General features: G+C 40.7%; 1 protein-coding gene across 1 annotated transcript in view; it reads left to right on the forward strand.

Moving 5' to 3' along the window:
- Positions 1-19,769, forward strand: part of Slc4a4 (solute carrier family 4 member 4) — a 385,548-nt gene that overhangs the window by 277,874 nt on the left and 87,905 nt on the right. The window contains 4 exon segments of the mRNA XM_076938759.1: positions 6,027-6,114; positions 9,013-9,167; positions 9,771-9,884; positions 12,221-12,395. Of these exon segments, the coding sequence (XP_076794874.1) occupies positions 6,027-6,114; positions 9,013-9,167; positions 9,771-9,884; positions 12,221-12,395 (532 nt within the window).

Below are 19,769 nucleotides of genomic sequence, written 5' to 3' on the forward strand. Positions count from 1 at the left end.
AGTGTTTCGGATGTTTGACTTGGGCACAAGATTAGCTGAAGAGATGCTAATACCTCACTTAGACTTGTGCTAAGAACAAGGCTACACAGGAGTTTGTAGCTTCAGGTTAACATCAGGACATTACTACCTGATTTGAAGGAGGAGTGTACTTGCTGTGGGACCCTGGATAAAGTTAGGTGACTTCTTTTTTTTTTTTTTTTTTTAACACGTGAACAGGAAGGGCTGTAGATCCCTCTGAGTGGACTCAGATGATCTGAGCATGATTAACCAACCATGATGAGAGGTTCAAGGTTTGTTCTGAGCTGGGTTAAGAAGAAAATGAGAAGCAAATGTCCCAAAGCCCTTTTCAGCTCAGCCAGTCTCCCTGATCATGAAGTTTTCCTCCCACCCATTGCTTCTAGATACCTGGGGCAGACAATGGATGCAGCATTTGAGAGGAGGTAGTCACAGCTGTGCAATTAATGGCTAATTGTGATTGGTGTCTTCTATAACATTCCGGCGGAGGCTTGCAGTTCTGTCTGAGCAGTCACCTAGCAAGCCGCTGACTCAGGGTGGCTAGAGTCCAGCTTGGTGCCCCAGTGACTTTATTTATGTCTTTGCACTAACTTTACTGGGGCTTGAAAGAGAAAACATGCCAAGAAGCGTTAAAAAAGATTGCTGTTGCGTTTTCATTTTTATGACCATTTTTTTTCCTTTAGAAGCTACAAATAAAAAAATATTTTAAAGGCCTTTTGTTTAAACAGTGATACACATACAGGAAGCAAGAAACCATGACCATTTGTGCATCTTTCTTACCATCCCCCTCCGTCTACCCCATTCTTTTCTTCATTTTCTTCTGCACCAGAGGGAAGTATTAATTTAGAGTTGAAACACGGTGTCATCCGAAGAACGAGAGGAGCGAAGCCATTTATTTTAGAGAAGTGAAGAGGTGTAATTCAATATCGTAAAACGATTTCAGAGCTGTAATCCGAACAATATACCCTCTGATATTAATATTGTTCCAGGAAATACTTTATCTGTTTGCTGTCTTCTGGAGCAGGGTAAACTGAAATCTCTAGCAAAGAGGCTCCTTAGCTGTGTGTGTGCGTATGTGTCTCTGTGTATATGTGTGTGTATATATATATGTATACATATACACACACACACACATACACAGAGACATACATATATATATGTACACACACACACAATATGAGGATATTTACAATGATTTTATCCTATGAAATCTGATAATAGAAATTCCATGAGGAATGTATAGTCATTGTGAACGACCCAGTCTGTACCTCATGTTGGGCTTTAATTGTACACTGCTCTGTTGCTCTACTGGCATACTTGAAAAGTCTTCTATCACACACATCTTTCCATGGTCATGTTTTCTCCTTAGATGTAGAGGAGAGTTATGCTGTGAGTGCTATTATCAGTCTTCCTGAGAAACAGTTTCACTATTTTTCCTACTGTGGGCCTTCTCAAGAGTCTGGCCCTCAGGTCTCCTTCCTAGCTCAGCTCACAGGCTTCCTTATTTTCTTTGCTTCGTGTGGTCCATTGCAGCCTGTACTTGTAGCACTCTAGCTGTCCATGGCTGGGTAGGTATGTGTCTGTGAGGGGTGGGTCTGGCTTTTCATGTCAAAGCAAACACACTAGTCTTTGATGTCTGGTGACTTGGTGGGATGTGTTTATGGTGGGTTTTTTTTTTTTTTTTTTTGCAATATTTTGCAGGTGCTTTTATTGCTGTTGCTTTATATCCAGTCACAGAGATATATATGAAATACATTTTTTAATTACTGTTTAGGAGCCTTGGACTGGAGGCAATGGGGAGATTTGCTATTAGCTAGCACAAGCACTTCACATTTCTGACTCTATAGCCAAAGTTCAGGGGCTACTTAGGTATCTAGAATGGGTTGGGATAAGATACTTCATGATGGTAAGAAGTAATATCGAGTGTAAACCAGTTTCTCTCCTTTGGATCTTGCTCTAAGATAAAGGGCTACTCAATGAGCTTCAGATTCTTAAGCAGTGTATGTGATATTTCTCTTCAGCATTTTATAAGTTAATGCATATTGCATGTTATACACTTGCCTGTGAGAAGTAGTTTGTTTGTACTTAATCATTTACAAACATTGTAATATTTTAGAGGTGTTGAGATAGCATTCCTGCTATGGGTTGTCTGTGTCCGTCATTGCGTGTATGGTGGTAGTGTTGGTGTGTGGTCCTCATGAGTCTATTGTAGAAGCTACAGCTTAGCTACATCTTCCAAAGCTGCATAATGGGTCGTTTGATTCCCTGCTGTTTCAGAGAAGGAGGTAAGGGATGGGTACATGCTGGGGTTATTCAGGAGATAGTTGTGATCTATCAGGAAGGGGGGGTGCATCCTTTCTAAGCAGACTGGGTGCTTTAGGAAGGCTGATTCCTTTTTTGATACTGTTCTTGTTCTGTCTATAATAATCTTGAGAAAGTGAGAGTATAGGCCACTGGTTCTGGACATGAATCATCTAGTGTTTCTTTTTGTTGTGAAGTGTGCCAGAGGCATCCTCTGCAGGCATAATTAGTTACTTGAAAAAATTCGCAAAAGTCGGAAGGGGCTTCCTGGAGACTCTGGAGATAACTAGCAACCATTCTAAGTTCTAACTCTGAAGTCTGTGGTTGTGCGTGAGTAGAACAAACCCAGCAACATGAGTTCACCTTTCTTCCTCCTGAGCTGTCAACATGGGCTGGTCACTTCCAGCTGCACAAATGCAATGCTCACTAGTAATTCGTTAATAAAGAGAAAGGCTTCCGGTTAAAAATAACATCTGTCCATTGACAAAACCCAGCTCGTATCATGAAAGGAGTTTTCAGTACATTATGAAAACTGATCTTGGCAGGATGTACAACCATTGTAAAAGTTGTAACAGCTTTTGCTTCCCTGAGAGTGAAAGGGCAGGGGGCGAGCCTTAGGCAGAGAGGGTTTGGCTTTTGGGGTTGTTCCCAGCTGCGGCTTCCTCGGGTCTCCCCTCTCCCCATATCCATTGCAGCAGTGCTGTGGATTGGAAGCTGCTCCAGCTTTCTGTTCCTACCGTTGAAACTCTTAGCTTACAGTGAGACCCTGGTGCACATTGATGCCCAGAGTTCGTCCTACACTACTTTCAAGGAGTAGATCTCTGAACCATCCTTAACCGAGATAATACAAAAACCTTTATACCTTGATCACTGTGCTGTTTCTACTTGGTACCTGGTGACATTTCATGATGAAGAAATGTCTTTTTATTTTAACCTAGATGCCTTTCCATCCAGGTTATTGAGCCAATATAATTTTTGCACTCTGACTTATTGTTTTAGTATGTATTATAGCTACCACCACACTAACCTATTACTTCCTGTCTTTCTTTGGTATTATGGAGTGAAGACCAAACAGTAAATGTTTTATAGGAAACGTATGCCCTTGTGCTAACTTGGTAGCTCCGTTAGTCTGTCAGAAGCGCTTGCGCAGTTACCTCCTCCCTGCCTAGTTTTATGTTTGAGGATAGTTACTGATCAAGAGTGTTTCCTCACAGAGAACACAATATTCAATGAGGTTTTGTTGCCTATGTACAACCTGAGAGTACATCTATGCATCAGTCTCCAGAGTGAGTTTTTATAAGCTATATTCACATGGGGGTGCTGGAGAGAGGTAGGAGACGTACAAAGTGGCCCTGGCAAAGTGTTAGCAATTGTGTATTATTTGAAAAGTTAATATTTAGATACTTCAAAACAATAAAAAGGGCCAGACAAGAGAAATCAAGTACAAATGAACTGAACAGAGTAGCCGATGTCAAGATATTTTTCTTTTATGATACCCACGTCTACCTGTTTAGCCTAAAACCGCCATTTCTGCCATGCATGACCCTCTATAGACAGGCCAGTAGAATTGGTAAATGTAACCAGTACTCACTTTTCTTAATGGGACTTCACCTTAGTGACTAAATATCTTTGCATATATATGTTGTTCTAAGAATAATGAGCGTTCCCTTTAGAAACCACTACCAACAACAAACACTTGCTGTCAAGAAGGGCTTTGTGTTGCCACCTAGATTGGCTCATTGCTATATATGAAGTGTTATGGCTATGTCCTTCACTGTGGCACCCCTTGATGGCAAGCCTCACCTCTACTGCAGGACAGACTCTGAGCAGATAAGTGCTGGATGGTTTTATGGTCTTTCTGATGACAAGATCTGAATATTCAATTTTTTAAGAACATGGGTTATAGTTTTGATTCCTGATTTTTTTTTAAAGAAATCTTTGGAGTGAATGTTACAAATGAAGTAAAGTACTTGTATGCTAGGACCATTTTTTTTTTTAATAGATGGTGACATTCATTTAAAGAACATCTGATGTCAGTCCTTGTTAATGTGAGTTAGGGAACTCAATAAACAGAAGTAAAATTCAGTAAAGTAAACTATTAAATGGTTCCTGGTGCCATCAGTTCTTGACTCCTCTTTCTTGTTCCCGGCTACATAAGAATCCACAATTCTTTTCCCAGGAGCCACGTGTGAAAATGCCTGTTGGATAGGTTTAGTCTGATGAATCACAGCCCCTGTGAATCAGAGGAGCAGGTGATACTGCAGAGTCGTTAAGGGAGGAATGGAATCCAAGATGCCTGTGAATTCACATTCTGCCATTCCGATTGTGTTGTTGTTTTGACCCCGCAAGTTCAGCCCGAGTGCCCCTCATAGCAGCCTCATGCTCTGTCACTGAGCCCAGTCCTTTGCTAAACCTTGGGCTCACCTTCTTTTCTACCCCCAGATTCCTTGCTGTTGAACAGGATGAGCTCTGTTTTGCAGAAGGTTGTGTGGGAATCTGACTAAGGAGACAGGCGTGCTTTGCAGGCTTTCTGAAGCCGTGCAAACATATGATGCTGTTGTGTGTGCGGTCCTTATTTTCTCCCTGTTAGGTAATGCATGAGCAAGGCAGGGATTTGCCCAGTGTCACCTTCTGCACCTCTTTCTTACTTATCAGGCTCCATCTCCCTCAGTGGAGACACACATCTTCACCTTCATGGTGAGAGATGGATTTCTTCTAAAACGACAAGCTCATCTTTGCTTATATCAATTCATATTTACTCTGGAGCAATGCTCTTTATATTATCAAGAAAATAAATCCAGAAAAGAAAATGAAGCCCATAAAGGGCTTTTCAACTGTCTGCAAACAGTACTTTAGTTTTTTTTTTTTTTTTAATGTCTCTCATATTTCTCTCTCCTTCCTATCAGTGTGTGTGTCACTTGCTTGGTTTTTGCTAAATCCCACTCAGCTGAATAGCAGCACCATTTCCCAAGAGTATGGAGAAGGGCAGTTGTCACTGCACATACTGGGTACAGGGAAGTCAGAGAAATCAGAAAATGCACTAAGTCTTTGCAGTTAATGTCATTAACACACTTGTACCACAGTGCAAAGTTAGTAGGAGTTAGTAGAAGTGAAGACAAAGAAAAGTTTAGCACACAGAGACCAGTGGTTTGTGAAATGGATAAATAAGGAGAGTTCTTCTCCTGCTCAGTGAAGAAGGCTCTTGGTTTTCTCCCTTAGTTAAACTTTGTGTTGGTATAAAGGAATGTCCCCTTTTTTTAATCCCTTAAAATTACATCTTTCTTTAGTTTAAAGAAGAGTTCTAGGGGCTGGGTAGAACGCTCAGACCAGCTAGTGCCGCTTCACAAATGTGAGGGTCTAAGTTCACATTTCCGGCACCCATGTCATAAACTAGGTGCAGAGGTGTGTGCCTGAAATCCCAGCACAAAACAGGCAAAAGCAGGAGGATCCCTGGCACTTGCTAGTTTGGCTACATTTGTGAGTTCCAGATAAAGTGTGAAAGCCAGTTCTGAAACTTAAGGGGAAGTGCTATTCAGGAAGACAAGTGACCTGTGACCTCCACATGTACACACACATAAATGCACACACTGGTGCACACACACACACACACACAATAAAGATCTCTAGAGCAATCGTGATGAATCAAGATAACGATTTCTCAGTTTGGCGAAATGTGTATTACAATCTTTGCTTCTTTCCTTCTCCATTAGGTTCTTGTTCATTCTCTTAGGTCCAAAGGGGAAAGCCAAGTCCTACCATGAGATTGGAAGAGCCATTGCCACCTTGATGTCTGATGAGGTAGGAGAGCCGGATGAAGGGATGTGTGGTTACCTTATATGTGTTCATCTAAACTGTGAATTGATTGCCATGGTTGTTTTTTTTTTTTGTGTGTGTGTGTGTATGTTTGTTTGTTTTTTGTTTTTTTTTTTTCAGTTAGACTTACGTGGCTATGAGGCTCTTCACAGAATGACATATAGTCATTCTTAGGTTGCTTAGGCAAGACAGCTTCCCAAAAGTAAGGCACATGTTTTGTTCTTGTGTTAGATCTAAAAGTATACAGAAATAAATACATTTCCATTTTCCCAAGCAAAAGTATCTGTAAAATATTCTAAATTTCTTAAAACTTTAAGATAAATAAATTACACATAGTTTTTCTATTTATGGGTTACTATATAAAATTTTAATTCAGTTATACTTTTTGGAATGAGACAGTACACAGTGATGATTAACAACAATTAATTAAATATTGCAAAAATAACTAGTAAAGAGGATTTTGAGTGTTTTCAACACCAACAGATTGCTACTGTCTGAAAAGACCAGTATGCAGTTACCTTGATAGGATTCGTATGTATGTTCAGTTGTTAAAACTGATGTTTAAATATTGATGTTAAGTTCAAAGTCACTCTATTAACTTTATCTCTTAAAATAATTTATCACTTCTCTGAACTCATATGTCATATATTATTTGAAATGATGACTTTTATCAATGCATAGCCAAATAGATGATATTGTTTTTAGGTATCAGAATGTCTTTAGGTATCAGAATGTTTTTATGGTCTGTATTTTGTGAGGAGGCACAGTGTACACAGCACAGTGTACACATGTGTGGTACATTAGATACTGTTTCTAACCAGTGCTTTAGAGTTGACATCTCATCTGCACGTACAGTAGTTTAGTATTGATAAGCATATTTAGTTTACTTATGATCAAACTCTGAACTAGTCTGTGGTACGAGAAATGTCGTTGGAGTACGTGGACATCAGCCTCTGCTGTCTCCGCTTTCTCCCTCGTTGTTTCTCAAAGTGATATTTGTAATGTGGCTTCCTTTGCCAGTCTTACCCATCAAGTGTAGAGCTGGAGGCTCTTTCCCCTGGGGAATAAAGGATAGCTCTGCCATCCCACTCGAGGGCACATTTATTTTATTTTATTTTATTTTTTTTATATTTTATTTACATTTAAGATGCCATCCCCTTTCCACATTTCCCCTCCCTAGAACACCCCTGTCCCATGCCCCCCTTTCCCTTTTTTCTTTTATACGATTTTTTAAAAATGTTAATCAAAGGATTTATAAGTTTGGTAATGCTCAATCAGAAGTGTACCCCAATACCCAACCTAGATATAAAAATTATCTTTGACTGGTGGAGACATGTGAACATCTGCCTCCATGCCCCTAGAGGGGACATTTATTTCCATCATTTTAGTTGGATGATTTGTTTAATTTTGTGTGTTGATAGTTTTTTTTTCTTTTAAAATTCATTCCTAATATAAGGTAGGAATGCCTTAGGGCATATGTGATGGGTGCAGAGTGGTTCTCTGATATTGATGAGGGCCTCTTTCAATGGGTATTTTACAGGTTTGCTTCTCTTATATCTCATTGGTTGACAGTGCCAATATTTCCCACCAAGGTTGGTTGGTATATTGCTGACTCTCTCTATCTGCCAGAGAAAATTAGCAAAGAGATTTTGTGTGTGCTGCAATCCTGTGCATTGCCTTTTTCTCAAACCCAGAACCCTCAAACCAGTGTTATTTGTATGATAGCACCTAAGAATGATATTCTAGAAGAAGAGATATAGTAGAAAGACTTAGCATAGGTTAAGGGTGTTGAACAGGGGCAACATTCTCTTCTGGATGATAAAAAGAAATTAACGTATAAAGATAAAAGGCTGGACTTTGTGAAGACCTTCAGATTAGCTCAGAAGAATGTGCTACCGAAGAAAAGGATTGTAGGGCCTTCTGAAACCCCTCCTTTGATGTGGATAGAAGACATGGCGTTTTGGCTGTCTGCATCAGTTGCCTTTCTGTTCTGGGTTAAAATACCATGAGTAAGGCAATTTGTAGAAAAATAAAAACATTCATTTAGGTTTATAACTCTATAGGGATAAGGGTCCATCACCATCAGAGTGGGGAGGAGGCATGGCGGCAGGCGGCAGGTGGCAGGCGGCAGGCGGCAGGCATGGCAGTAGATACAGGGAGCTAAGTTCTTACATCATTCAACTCAAGCACAGAGCATAGGGAATAAACTAAAAAGTAGAGGGGGCTTTAAGCTCAAAGCCCTCACCCTGTGACATACTCTCTCCAGGAAGGCTACACCTTCTACTTCCATAAACAGTGCCACCAACTGGAGACTGAGTGCTCAAATGCACAAGGCATTTCTCCTTTAAACCCCTGTCTTGCCTTTGGTGAATTCCCTTGCTAAAAGGGAGGCATGTCAGCTTATTTCAACCCGTCCTTTTTGCCGATATGACTCAGGCTTTCGTCTTTGTTTCTGAATAGCTCCCACTGTTAGAGGACTGCAGTGTGTGTGTGTGTGTGTGTGTGTGTGTGTGTGTGTGTGTGTGTGTGTCTGTACGAGCACTTGCTCCTTATCTCTATTTTAACAGTCAGTGTGCACTTGTTCTGACACTAATATTTAATTCTGAGACTGGTTTTCAGTAGAGATCTTGAAAACATTTTCAGCTGGCTCTCAGCAACTGTGAGAGTTTGGATGGAAAATCATCCTTAAAATTCCATCTCTTCAAACCTCTACTTAGATTCTGAGATCATAACCTGTACCCCTTAGTACACTGAATGGGAAGGAAGGTGAGAGAGTGGCTATGGGAGTGTCAGAGCACACCGTGGGTGTGTTACTCAGCTGTGGTGTGTTGTGAGGCCTTCAGAAAGTTGGCTCATTGGATCAGCACTTCTCTCGCTGTTCAGGTGTTCCACGACATTGCTTACAAAGCGAAAGACAGACACGACCTGATTGCTGGCATTGACGAATTCCTAGATGAAGTCATTGTTCTTCCACCTGGGGAATGGGACCCGGCAATCAGAATAGAGCCTCCAAAGAGTCTCCCATCATCTGACAAAAGGTAAGTTGCTATGTACTTGGCAGTGTTCGGGGAGTGTCAAGCCCTTAAGGAGGTTCAGAAAAGAAGTAGGGACAAGCTATGTTGTGACAATCCATGATCCCATGGATATTTTGCTTCAGGTGAGGCTGGTGTCCCTTGGCTTTACATTTACTTGGCCCTGTAAAATAAGTATCATGTGCTTTGATGTACTTTAATAATTGCACTTAGCTCATAATGTTAGAAAGTATTCTTTGGGGATGCTTAGGGTATGGTCTGCCTGTGTCTGTGGAAAGATCACTTTACTCAAGAAGAGCCCTTTAGGCTAAGCAGGTTAAAAAGTTTAGTAGAGTAGCTGAGGAGAAACTGTTTCGTGAAAATCTGTTATTTCCCAGGTGGAACCGTGTCATTCCTATAAGTGTGCAGTAAGTTAAACTCTTTGTTGACCCAGCCATCTGTCTCGCCACCAGATAGAACACTTCAAAAATTCTCTGTTAGCAAAAAATAAGAAGTCATGGTTGTCTTCTGAGAAGACCATAATTCTCTGTCTTTAAAAGCATAGCACAGAGATGAAAGCAAGTGAGCACACTAAACTGATGTCTACTCACACCCTGTTGTCTTGCTTAGAAAGAACATGTACTCAGGTGGAGAGAATGTTCAAATGAATGGGGACACACCTCATGATGGAGGCCACGGAGGAGGAGGACACGGTGACTGTGAAGAATTACAGAGAACTGGCCGGTAACTGCAGGAACCTTTTGCCATTCGTGATAAGGTTTTCCTTAGATCTAAATTTCCCTTCCTTGTTCTCAATTCACTTTCAGTGTTTTATTTGCTGATTTGTTCCATTGGTCAGCCAACAAATATTTATAGTACATCTGTTGGCCAAGGTCACTGGGAGTACAGTCGTATATGAGTGCCTTGCTGTTTGGGGCCTCAGTTTGTAGAGATGGGGGGGAAGAATCTTAGGCAAATAAATAAACAAATGCACCAATGCGTTTATAAGGAAAATGGAGGAAAAAAATAGGGACTTTGGTGATGTATAGTTTTAGACAGAGTGATCTAAGCAGACCCTGTAGATACAGGAAACATTCAAAGGAAATGCTGAAAGGCAAGTTAGGGACGGAGGGAATAAAGGACCCAGGAGAATGACATCTGGGCAGTGTGGCCAGTGGAGTCACTGATAGGATGATACAGAGAGGGCTAAGTTTATAGTGGGTGACAACAGGATGACTGAAGATTGACTAGGTATCCTGTACCATGCATCCCTTTCATGAGTGTCTCATGTGGAAAGGGGTGGCCTGCAGGCCACTCCCCTGTCTCCTTGCCCAGTCGAGGATTCTGATTCCCAAGAATCTTCGTTGATCTCTTATTGTGATCATCTCTTCTCCATTATTAGATGATTGGGGGGGGGTTAAGTAAAATTTTTAGTATGATACTCATTTCATGAAAATGTGGAAATCATTGCAGAATTTAAAAGAACCCCCAAAATATGTGATTTTAATATGCAATTGAATCTGAATGAAATTAAATTATTTCCTTCTGCTGGTGACCCACTTGAGTTTCTCCTCTAAAGTACAAAATGAATTATTTCCCTTCCTCTGACTGAATGAAGAATAAAACCTTTTCCACCATCTGTATTGATTAATGATGGGGTATAATCTAGAACTCTGTCATCATGCAAAATCATAAAGTGTACTTACACCAATCTGAGGATATTAACTACTTATTCAGTGTGGCCTCTGGATGTAGTCAAAAGATAAGATGAAGATGACACGTATGAGTCCATTGGCAGCTGAACATGGCATTTTGTTTTACAGTACAGTTTTATAAGTAGAAGAAATATGCACTAAAGTAACAATAAAAGGTATGGTACGGCAAATACATGAGCAGGTAACAGAGCCATGTGTGTGTAGCTGTGTGCTTTGACATAGCTCCCAGTCCATGAGCTTTCCTTATGGCAGCATACCACCCTGACACACAAGGGGAGAACTGCACTGGAGAATACTGTCATATCTGATGATGCTTTTCTGTGATAATGTCATTTTAGTTCCACTATCATCTTCTGAGGCCACAAGCACACACATGGTCCATTGTTGACCTCACTGTCATGGTGCAGTGCATGGCTGCAGTTCTTTATAAACTATTTTCCCTAGGATACACTTTGTCACTTTCTACTTACAGACCAGATATGGAATTTAATGTGTTGAATTACACCAGACTGTCCTTTCCATCTTTGATCTCTCCCCTTTCCACACGCATTTAGTGCCTGCACAGCCCTGTGTGTCTCAGGGGAGGGGTACAGAAGTGAGGCGCTCAGCTGAGGCTGAGTTGTCAGGTTTTAGAAAGGGGAACTTTGGAGAAAGCTGGTTCAGGAGGTTCTGTTGGAAGAAAAGTAGGCTGGTGCTTGGGTTCAGACCGCACCTTTGCCTATCACACCCCTGCGTGCCTTCTTCACTTTATGCCTTTGGGTCCTTATTCCAAATTCAGATTCTCAGAGGTCCACTCTGGCTGTCTATCTGTAGTGTTTTTTTCAATGTGTCTTCAATAGAACTATGTAATTACCACCTCCATTTAAATTTTTCATGATTCTTATTTACTTAACTCCATGATGTCAGAACTTCAGAGCCTGTGTTACTCAGTGCTGTTTCCCCAGGACATGGAATAATGACAGAGGGTGTGGGTCTCACGGGGTCTCACCGTCACAGAGTAAGGTGATATGGCATTGTGACAACATCTTACCGGGTTTCATGTGGTATGCAATGGTTTGGATGTTTGCTTTTGGAAAATGGAAAATTATAATTTATCTACTCAGTACTCTCATCTAAAGACCAACTGGACAATCTTTGGGAAATGTTGGACCTATTCTAGTAACTGAAAGAAAAAAAAGAGAAAGAAGAAGATTATTTCTCCACATTTTTTCTGTCTCATCTAAGTGAGACTATCTTAAACAGTGTCTTGTCATTGACTCAGACATTTTAAGTCCAATGTCTTTGTGGTTTAGTGAATTGTGTCTTGATGAAGTTGATGGTTGTTTGTCTTACCCTTGATCACATGTTTGCTTTCTCCCTACCCAGGTTCTGTGGTGGATTAGTTAAGGACATAAAGAGGAAAGCACCATTTTTTGCCAGCGACTTTTACGATGCTTTAAATATTCAGGCCCTCTCGGCGATTCTCTTCATTTATCTGGCAACCGTAACCAACGCCATCACTTTTGGAGGCCTGCTTGGGGATGCCACCGACAACATGCAGGTGGGTCTGATTTGAGAGAGGATGCAAATAGTTCGGGCAGATTGTCCTTCTCACCCCTGCAGCTCTGCGAGGAGCAGATGGGCTTCAGTTACTCAGCGTGACTGTCTTTTGCTGGATGCTGCACTTTACTTTGCTTCTGGCTCGATGGTGTATTTCCAGCATGTTAGTAATTACAAAAATAGCTTGATGAAATCTGGCTTGAGTCACAAGTGGGGAAAAGAAGGGGAGGAAATGCAGTTCTACAATTCTATTTGGGCAGAAGTGTCTCAGCTGCTCGGATCCTGTGTGGTGCACAGGGTTTAGAGCTTCCAGGATCTGAAGTGCATGGGCCGTATTTGGTTTCCCTTGGTGATCACACTCTTTTGGGAAGGCGTGCTTACCTGACTCTTTGCCCTTGTTCTAAGATGAGGAAATCCATGCATCAAGCCATGGGGTGGTCTGCTCAAGGCTGGATTTGCATGTCTGCCAGTAGAAACCAGCTTTAGTGAATCCCAGCTGAAGTTGTTTCTTCTATTCCTGGACCAGCTTTCACTGAGCTGTAAAGAACCTGGCTGGGTTAATGTTATAATGTGAGTTACAAACACAGTTTGTTGGTTACTGGGAGGTGTATGTGTGTGTGTGTGTGTGTGGGGGTGCTGTTTGCTATCCTTTCACATCAATAATAGCCATGGTTTTAATAAGAGAAAAGATGTCACATGCTTCCCCCAACCCTGATCAATTAGAACAACATGTGGAAACAACTTAAAGTTGATCTGGGCATTAGAAACAGTGGGAGTTGTACTTGGTACTGGATACACAGTGGATGGCACTGAACATGAATTGAAGCCACTTCGAACTCTGTCTTTCCACTTACTCCCCATCAGCGTCCAACTCATGAGGCATTAACACATGCTCCAGCCAGTGTCTTAGTTCGTAAATGCAGCTAATTCTCCCAAATTACTTTTGTTACTCTCTTACTTTGTCTCTAGTTCTACATCTGTGCTTTAGAGTCCTTTCTCAATGCAAAGATAAGATAGATCTAGTAACATTTATTTTGTGGTACCAAGGGTTAAGTGTGCCTGTCCATTATACGAAGCTGCCCTTCATGCATATGGCAGCTATGGGCTCAGCTGAGAGGTTCTTTCTTTGATCCTTTATACACATTACAGTTAGATGGCACCTGAGTTTGAAGTTGTCTAACGGTTTCCACTCACATAGTATCTAGGCTTGAGTGACTGGAACAGCCGAGCTCTAGGGACACTCCATGTGGCTTCTCCACAAGACTAGCGTGGGCTTCCTCACAGTATGTGCACCCTTAAGAGCTGCTGAGGCTGCAGGAAAAGAGGTGACAACCGTTCACCTTTCATCTCATGTGGCCGTATACCTAATATTGCTTCGTTTTCTGACTTTCACAGATGCACTGAAAATCCAAACTCTCAGTGAAAGCTTTTAGCTCTTAAATATTACTATTGATTAACATTATGCTGATCAAAGATCATGAATCTCTGTGTCACCCCTGGGCCTTGTTCGCAGAGACCAAATGTGTTTTGCTGCCACCCCTGCCTGTATATCCTCATTGGTAAGACAGGAATAACAACTAAACTGTAACAGTAACAAAATGTTTATAAACTCTGACCTAGATCAAGCGCGGCAGCAGTCCCTCATCCAGGTTACAACATGATGCTTGCTAAGGTAGATCATTTAGGAAACCAGCTGGAAAAAAAACCATCGAGGAAACCACCTCAAGGCCAGCATAAAGCTAGCACGTGCAGCCACGTGTGCTAAAGAAATCTACGGTGTTTAAAGGATGTATTTTAGGGGCTTCTGCTATTTATTAAAAGCTTTGGTATATAAATAAATATTTTACCATTAATCACCTATCAGGTCATTATATTTACTTCTTTTGCTTTTTAATTATGCTTATTCTTCAGAATTTCAAAAGTGCTTACACTGTATTTTAATCATATGCATTCCTTCCTCCTCTCAGCTTCTCCCAGATTCACTGCTGCTCTTCACCCACAACCCCCTAACTTCATGACATCTTTTGAAAATAACCCTGTCAATCCAGTTGGTACTGGCTAAATACCCAAGGGTGTGGGCTACCCACTGAAGCATGGTTGACCACTTCCTTAAACTTAACTGATTCTTCTTACCCCAGAAGCCATCCCTGGCTAATAACTCCTCAGATGGAGTCCAGCAGTCCTCTTGTTTTCAGAGGACTCTGTTTCGCTCCAGTTCTTCAGCCTCTGACTGAGGGTCTTTGTTCCTCTCCTGGACGATCTCAAGCTGTTTGGGGGAAAGGTTGTGTATTGATGCAGGGTTAATGGCTGAGCACTCCCTAGACACTTATTCTCTGTGCTTTGACCCGTTGTGAGCTTCTCTGTTGATTACTGTCCACCAAATACCGAGGCTTGTCTGATGATGTTTGAGGGATGCACTGTCTGATTTGGAGAAGATGATTAAGGACAAAACCAACAAAACCAACTTTGGTTAGGAGACACAGAGGTGTGCTTATGCAGAGACATCTAAAATAATTTATCTTTTGTGGATAGTCTTCTATTCTTCTCATTGAAACAGTGGCAGTGTCATCTTCCTATGTGTGCATTGAATGGTTCTTTGAAATACTATCTTTATAGTCTTGTGAGATCTAGCTTTATGGTTTTGAGAGAGAGAGAGGGAGAAAGAGAGAGAGGGAGAGAGTGAATCGTGTAGTGTATAGAGTGTAAGAGTGCGGAGGATTGAACTCAGGGCCTTCATCATACTGGGTGTCTTAGTTAAGGTTTTTATTGCTGTGATGAAATAACATGATTAAAGAAACGTGGGGAGGAAAGGGTTTATGTGGCTTACACTTTCACATTACTGATCATCACCACGAGAAGACAGGACAGAAACTCGAACAAGGCAGGAACCTGATGGCAGGAGCTGATGCAGTGGCCATGACATAGTGCTGGTTACTGGCATGCTGCTTCTAGGTTACTCATAGAACCCAGGACCACTGTCCCAGGAGTGATATCACCCACAGTTGATTGACCCTCTCTGATCAATTACTAATTAAGAAAAGTTCCTACAGCCTTGCCTACAGTCAGATATTTTTAAATTTTTTTTTTAAAAATTATTATCAAATCATAATTTTTACTTTTTAACACAGGGGTTATAAACACAAAAATGCAGGATGTGGGGAAGGGGATGACATAGGAGCATAGGTGTTCAGGGGGAGTACAGATATCTTTCAGAACAGGGTATCAGCTGGGTGAAGGTTCAGGGGTCAGGTCACTATGACTCTGCCTATGATTCACTTGTCCTTATCTAATTTGGTACTATCCACCAAGGCTGCCTATTTACAAGGTCTATGACTACTCAGGCTGGTAGATTTCCACAAAAGCTGCCTGTTTCCAATAGTTTATAGACATCTGTTTCAGTGTTTTTCCATAGAGACCCAAGACTTTGTGTTAGCAGGCATGAATGTCAGGCCTATTGCTGATTTTAGGCTTATGGCTGATTTTAGGCCTTCAGTGTATAAGCAGGGCTTCCCCTGACATCTCCTCCCTTCTCTAAGTATAGAGGGGCTGTGGCGATTCTAATCTTGCCAATGCAGGGATAGAGGCCTGACCTCCAGTAATTAAAGGGGACCTTGTAATGGCTCCAGTCCTCCTGTTATTGTCCAGTGAGGCATGAGGGCCATACCCGTCTTTTTCCTGGAGAGGGGATACTTTTAACATCAACCCCTATGCAGTCAGGCTTGTCCCTCAAGGAACCCAGAAACATATTTTTAATTCCCTTGCAGTGCTTAGCCTCGCAGCCTAAGCAATAATTCAGATCGCCAGACAGAGGGGGTTCTGGGTGGCCCCTCTCTGCTTGGTCTAGGGGCGGAAGTCCCGTCTTTTAGGTTGGGTGGAGATGGGACTTGGGAGCACCCTAGATAGAGTAACATCCTCATCTAGAGTCTCATGGTCCTCCATAGCTTACTTATGATAATGTGTCTGAATAGATTTTGCTACAGTCAGATCTTATGGAGGTATTTTTTTAATTAAAATTTCCTCCTATCATATGACTTTGCTTGTGTGAAGTTGACATAAAACTATCCAGTACACTGGGCAAGTGCTCTAGGACTTAGCCAAAACTGCATCCCAGATTTAGCTTTAGAATGTAGCATCTAAGACCAGATGAGAAGAAGTTTGTCCAAGTTGGTTTTGGTAGCATTTGTATGAATCAGTTTCTGTTTGAATGAGTCCTTGGAATAGTAAACTTTGTTGTCTAATATAAATAGGTGTGATGGGGTTTTCACCTGCTGTATGTTGTCTGGGTAATTCCCTGGCTATGTTCTGGTTCTGAAGATGTCAGGAGAAGTATAAAGGGGTTAGAGCATCAGTCTGTTAAACAGTGCTCCTGGATATTAGGCTGGGAAGTTGATAACTCAAAGCCATAAAGACTTATAAGGATATTTTTTTGGACATACTTTGTTAATATTTTATTAATTATTTTATAATTGTTATTGATAATTCTGTTGAAACAGTATAGGTAGAATGTTAAAGTTTTCTGTGAATGAAATTACTGAAGCATACATCACTTCTCTTTCATATGAAGCTTCTCTCCTTAAAAGCTACACTGGCAAAGCCTTTCTTGAAGGATTGCAGGAGTCACAGAGGATGACAGGAACACTGAAAGGGAAGGATAGACAATGAGTGGTTATTAACACATATTTGTTGAACTGAACATTAATGAATAGTGTTGTCTCTCTCTCTCTCTCTCTCTCTCTCTCTCTCTCTCTCTCTCTCTCTCTCTCTCTGTGTGTGTGTGTGTGTAAGAACTAGAGAGTGAGCTGGTTTGACATGTGAAGACTATGTCATGTATACACCTTACCTTACTCTACGAATGTTTGATCCCTTGGGCAGGAGCCTTTTTGACTTGTCATTGAGACAACAAAATATTTTGTGGATTTGATGATACATCTCAGGTCATTTTATAGGTATATAACAGACGTTAATTTATGTCTTTGCAAATGTTTATGGTGTGTCTACCATGTATTACATAGATAGAATTTTGTGTACTTGAGGAAGAAAGAGGTGAGTCAAATGGGTAAGAAGTCTAGGCTGGTGGGATTTATATTTAGATTACTGATGGAAGCAACCTTTTTCTAGGTTCCTACAAGTACTAGCATGGTATATAATACCTCCAATTACTTTTCTAAACACATCTTCCAGAAAGCACTGAGAAAATTTGAGTGTCTGCAGTTATATCACAACCTTCACAAATAAGGCAGCAGGTTAGTCGCCATAACACAAGCAGCTCATTGAGTAAACTGAGAATAACATCCGTGCTTCTAAAGGCAGACTGCTCAGAGATGGTTTGGCTAGGGCCTTTATTGTCAGGCTACAAATAGACATGGGTGCTGGGGAGAAGCATGTTGTGAAAACACAGATGACTCACTGTGTGACTGTTGTCTAAGCTACTCTCCTGCCAGCTTCTGTTCAGGAGGACTGGCCTGCTTGAAGATGAGAATTTGCTTTTAAGCATTAATTTTAGGGCTGATTGTATTTATCTATCATCTATGTATCTATCTATCATCTATCTATCTATCTATCTATCTATCTATCTATCTATCATCTAATTTATCATCTATCATTTAACTATATCTATCATCTATCTAAATCTATCATTTATCTAAATCTATCTATCATCTAGCAGTATGTATCTTATATACTTATATGCTTGTATATGACATTGTGCATTTATGTGTGCATGCGTGTGTCTGGAAACATCATCTTAGAGTGGCCAAGATCATTTTTCATGAAACTGTGTTCAGAATAAAGCAGTCAAGGCCACAGTGGCTGCCTGTTTGATAAAATTGTAATGCCAGCACAAATGTGTCCATGTATTCCCCAGTGTTAGCTGATATATTTTGTCAATCAAGAATCTCTTAGAAGATGCTGGGGCTTACAAAGAGGACATTTACAAATTTCTTATAGAAATAATTTTGAGCCATTATAGTTTAGCTTGGGGTTCTTGGAGCAACTGAACTACTTTGCCTAGAGTCAACTTTATATTCCTGTAGAACCCAACCTAAACTTGTGCCCACTTCTCCTTATTAGAGTGTAGAGATCCATCAATTCCTGATGTTTGAGGGTGGTGTATCACTTATCCTTCTGGGTAAATTCTATCAAGTTGATTCTTTACTTTCCTTGCCATGCTGCAAAGATATAGTGTTCAGCCTCACTGTTTTGAAATCTCATCTCCTCCATAATTAAACCATGACGCCATGAATGCTGATATCATGTTTACATTCTTGGTTACCAAACAAGTATATTTCTCTGTTTATTTAGATACCTTGAAGTTTTCTTAAATATTGATGTGTGAATACATTCCACTATTTACTACAGTTAAGCATTTTTCATTTTCAGAGCTATTATATGGAGTTGGACCTGATGGCACAGGGATGTGATTCTAGCTACTCAGGAAGCTGAGGCAGGAGGATTTCAAGTTCAAGGCCAGCCTGAGCAACTTAACAAGACTCTATCTCAAAATAAAAGTAAACCAAGAGTTGAAGAAATAGTTCTGTGGTAGTGCACTTGATTAATGTGGGGAAAACCCTAGGCTCAGTTGGTAGTTCTATAAAGAAAATACCTCTTTGCTAACACAGTGAATCATCACTTAGATTTTGAGGAGGATATTAGTGTAAGGAAGACTCATGGATGCTTTGTGGCTAGCCCTGTGTTCTTTAAGAACTGCTCTTCTCTAGCATACAGAGAACGTATTTTAATGGAAGTGTACATTTGAGTGTGAATGACTAAGCATAGCCTAGAGGGAAGACTGAGTGAAGAAAGCCATCTTAATTTTTTTTTAGGAGTAAATATAATCCTATTTTCACAAACCTTTCAGCAAAAGAGTGCAGTAAGATTTTTAGCATTCTGTGAAATTTGTGATATTTATGGAGCCTAACAGAGCACATTTTAAGAGAACTTGTCTCATAATAAGGAACATTTATAGCTGGCATCTCCAAATTTGAGGCTTTATTTTAACATTCTGCTGTGCTGAGAGATTTTCACCAATCTGCTCAAGTTGGAAAAGTATCATTTCTTGTGTCTGTGAGAAAGGTGCTTCTTTGCACTGTCTGTCATGCATAGCTTGCAGCAACAGGATTGACATGAATTGGCAATTTATTGAGAAATGAATAATAATATCGGGCTGGCTGACTGTTGCTGTTTGGCACCAAAATGCTTTTCCTTTAGAAGTAGAGAACACAAAACTTATTAATCTGTATAGCAGCATATTGTAACTTCCACACGTGAGGCAGGAATAGCCTGTGGGGATGATACAAGTTGATATTTTGGTTAGCCCAAGTAAGCAAGCCTATTTAGTAACAAAGGCAGAAATCCATCTTTCTTACCCAGAGTTTTA

The sequence above is a fragment of the Arvicanthis niloticus genome, chromosome 7 (assembly GCF_011762505.2).
Source record: "Arvicanthis niloticus isolate mArvNil1 chromosome 7, mArvNil1.pat.X, whole genome shotgun sequence".
In the NCBI taxonomy this organism is placed as follows: Eukaryota; Metazoa; Chordata; class Mammalia; order Rodentia; family Muridae; genus Arvicanthis; species Arvicanthis niloticus.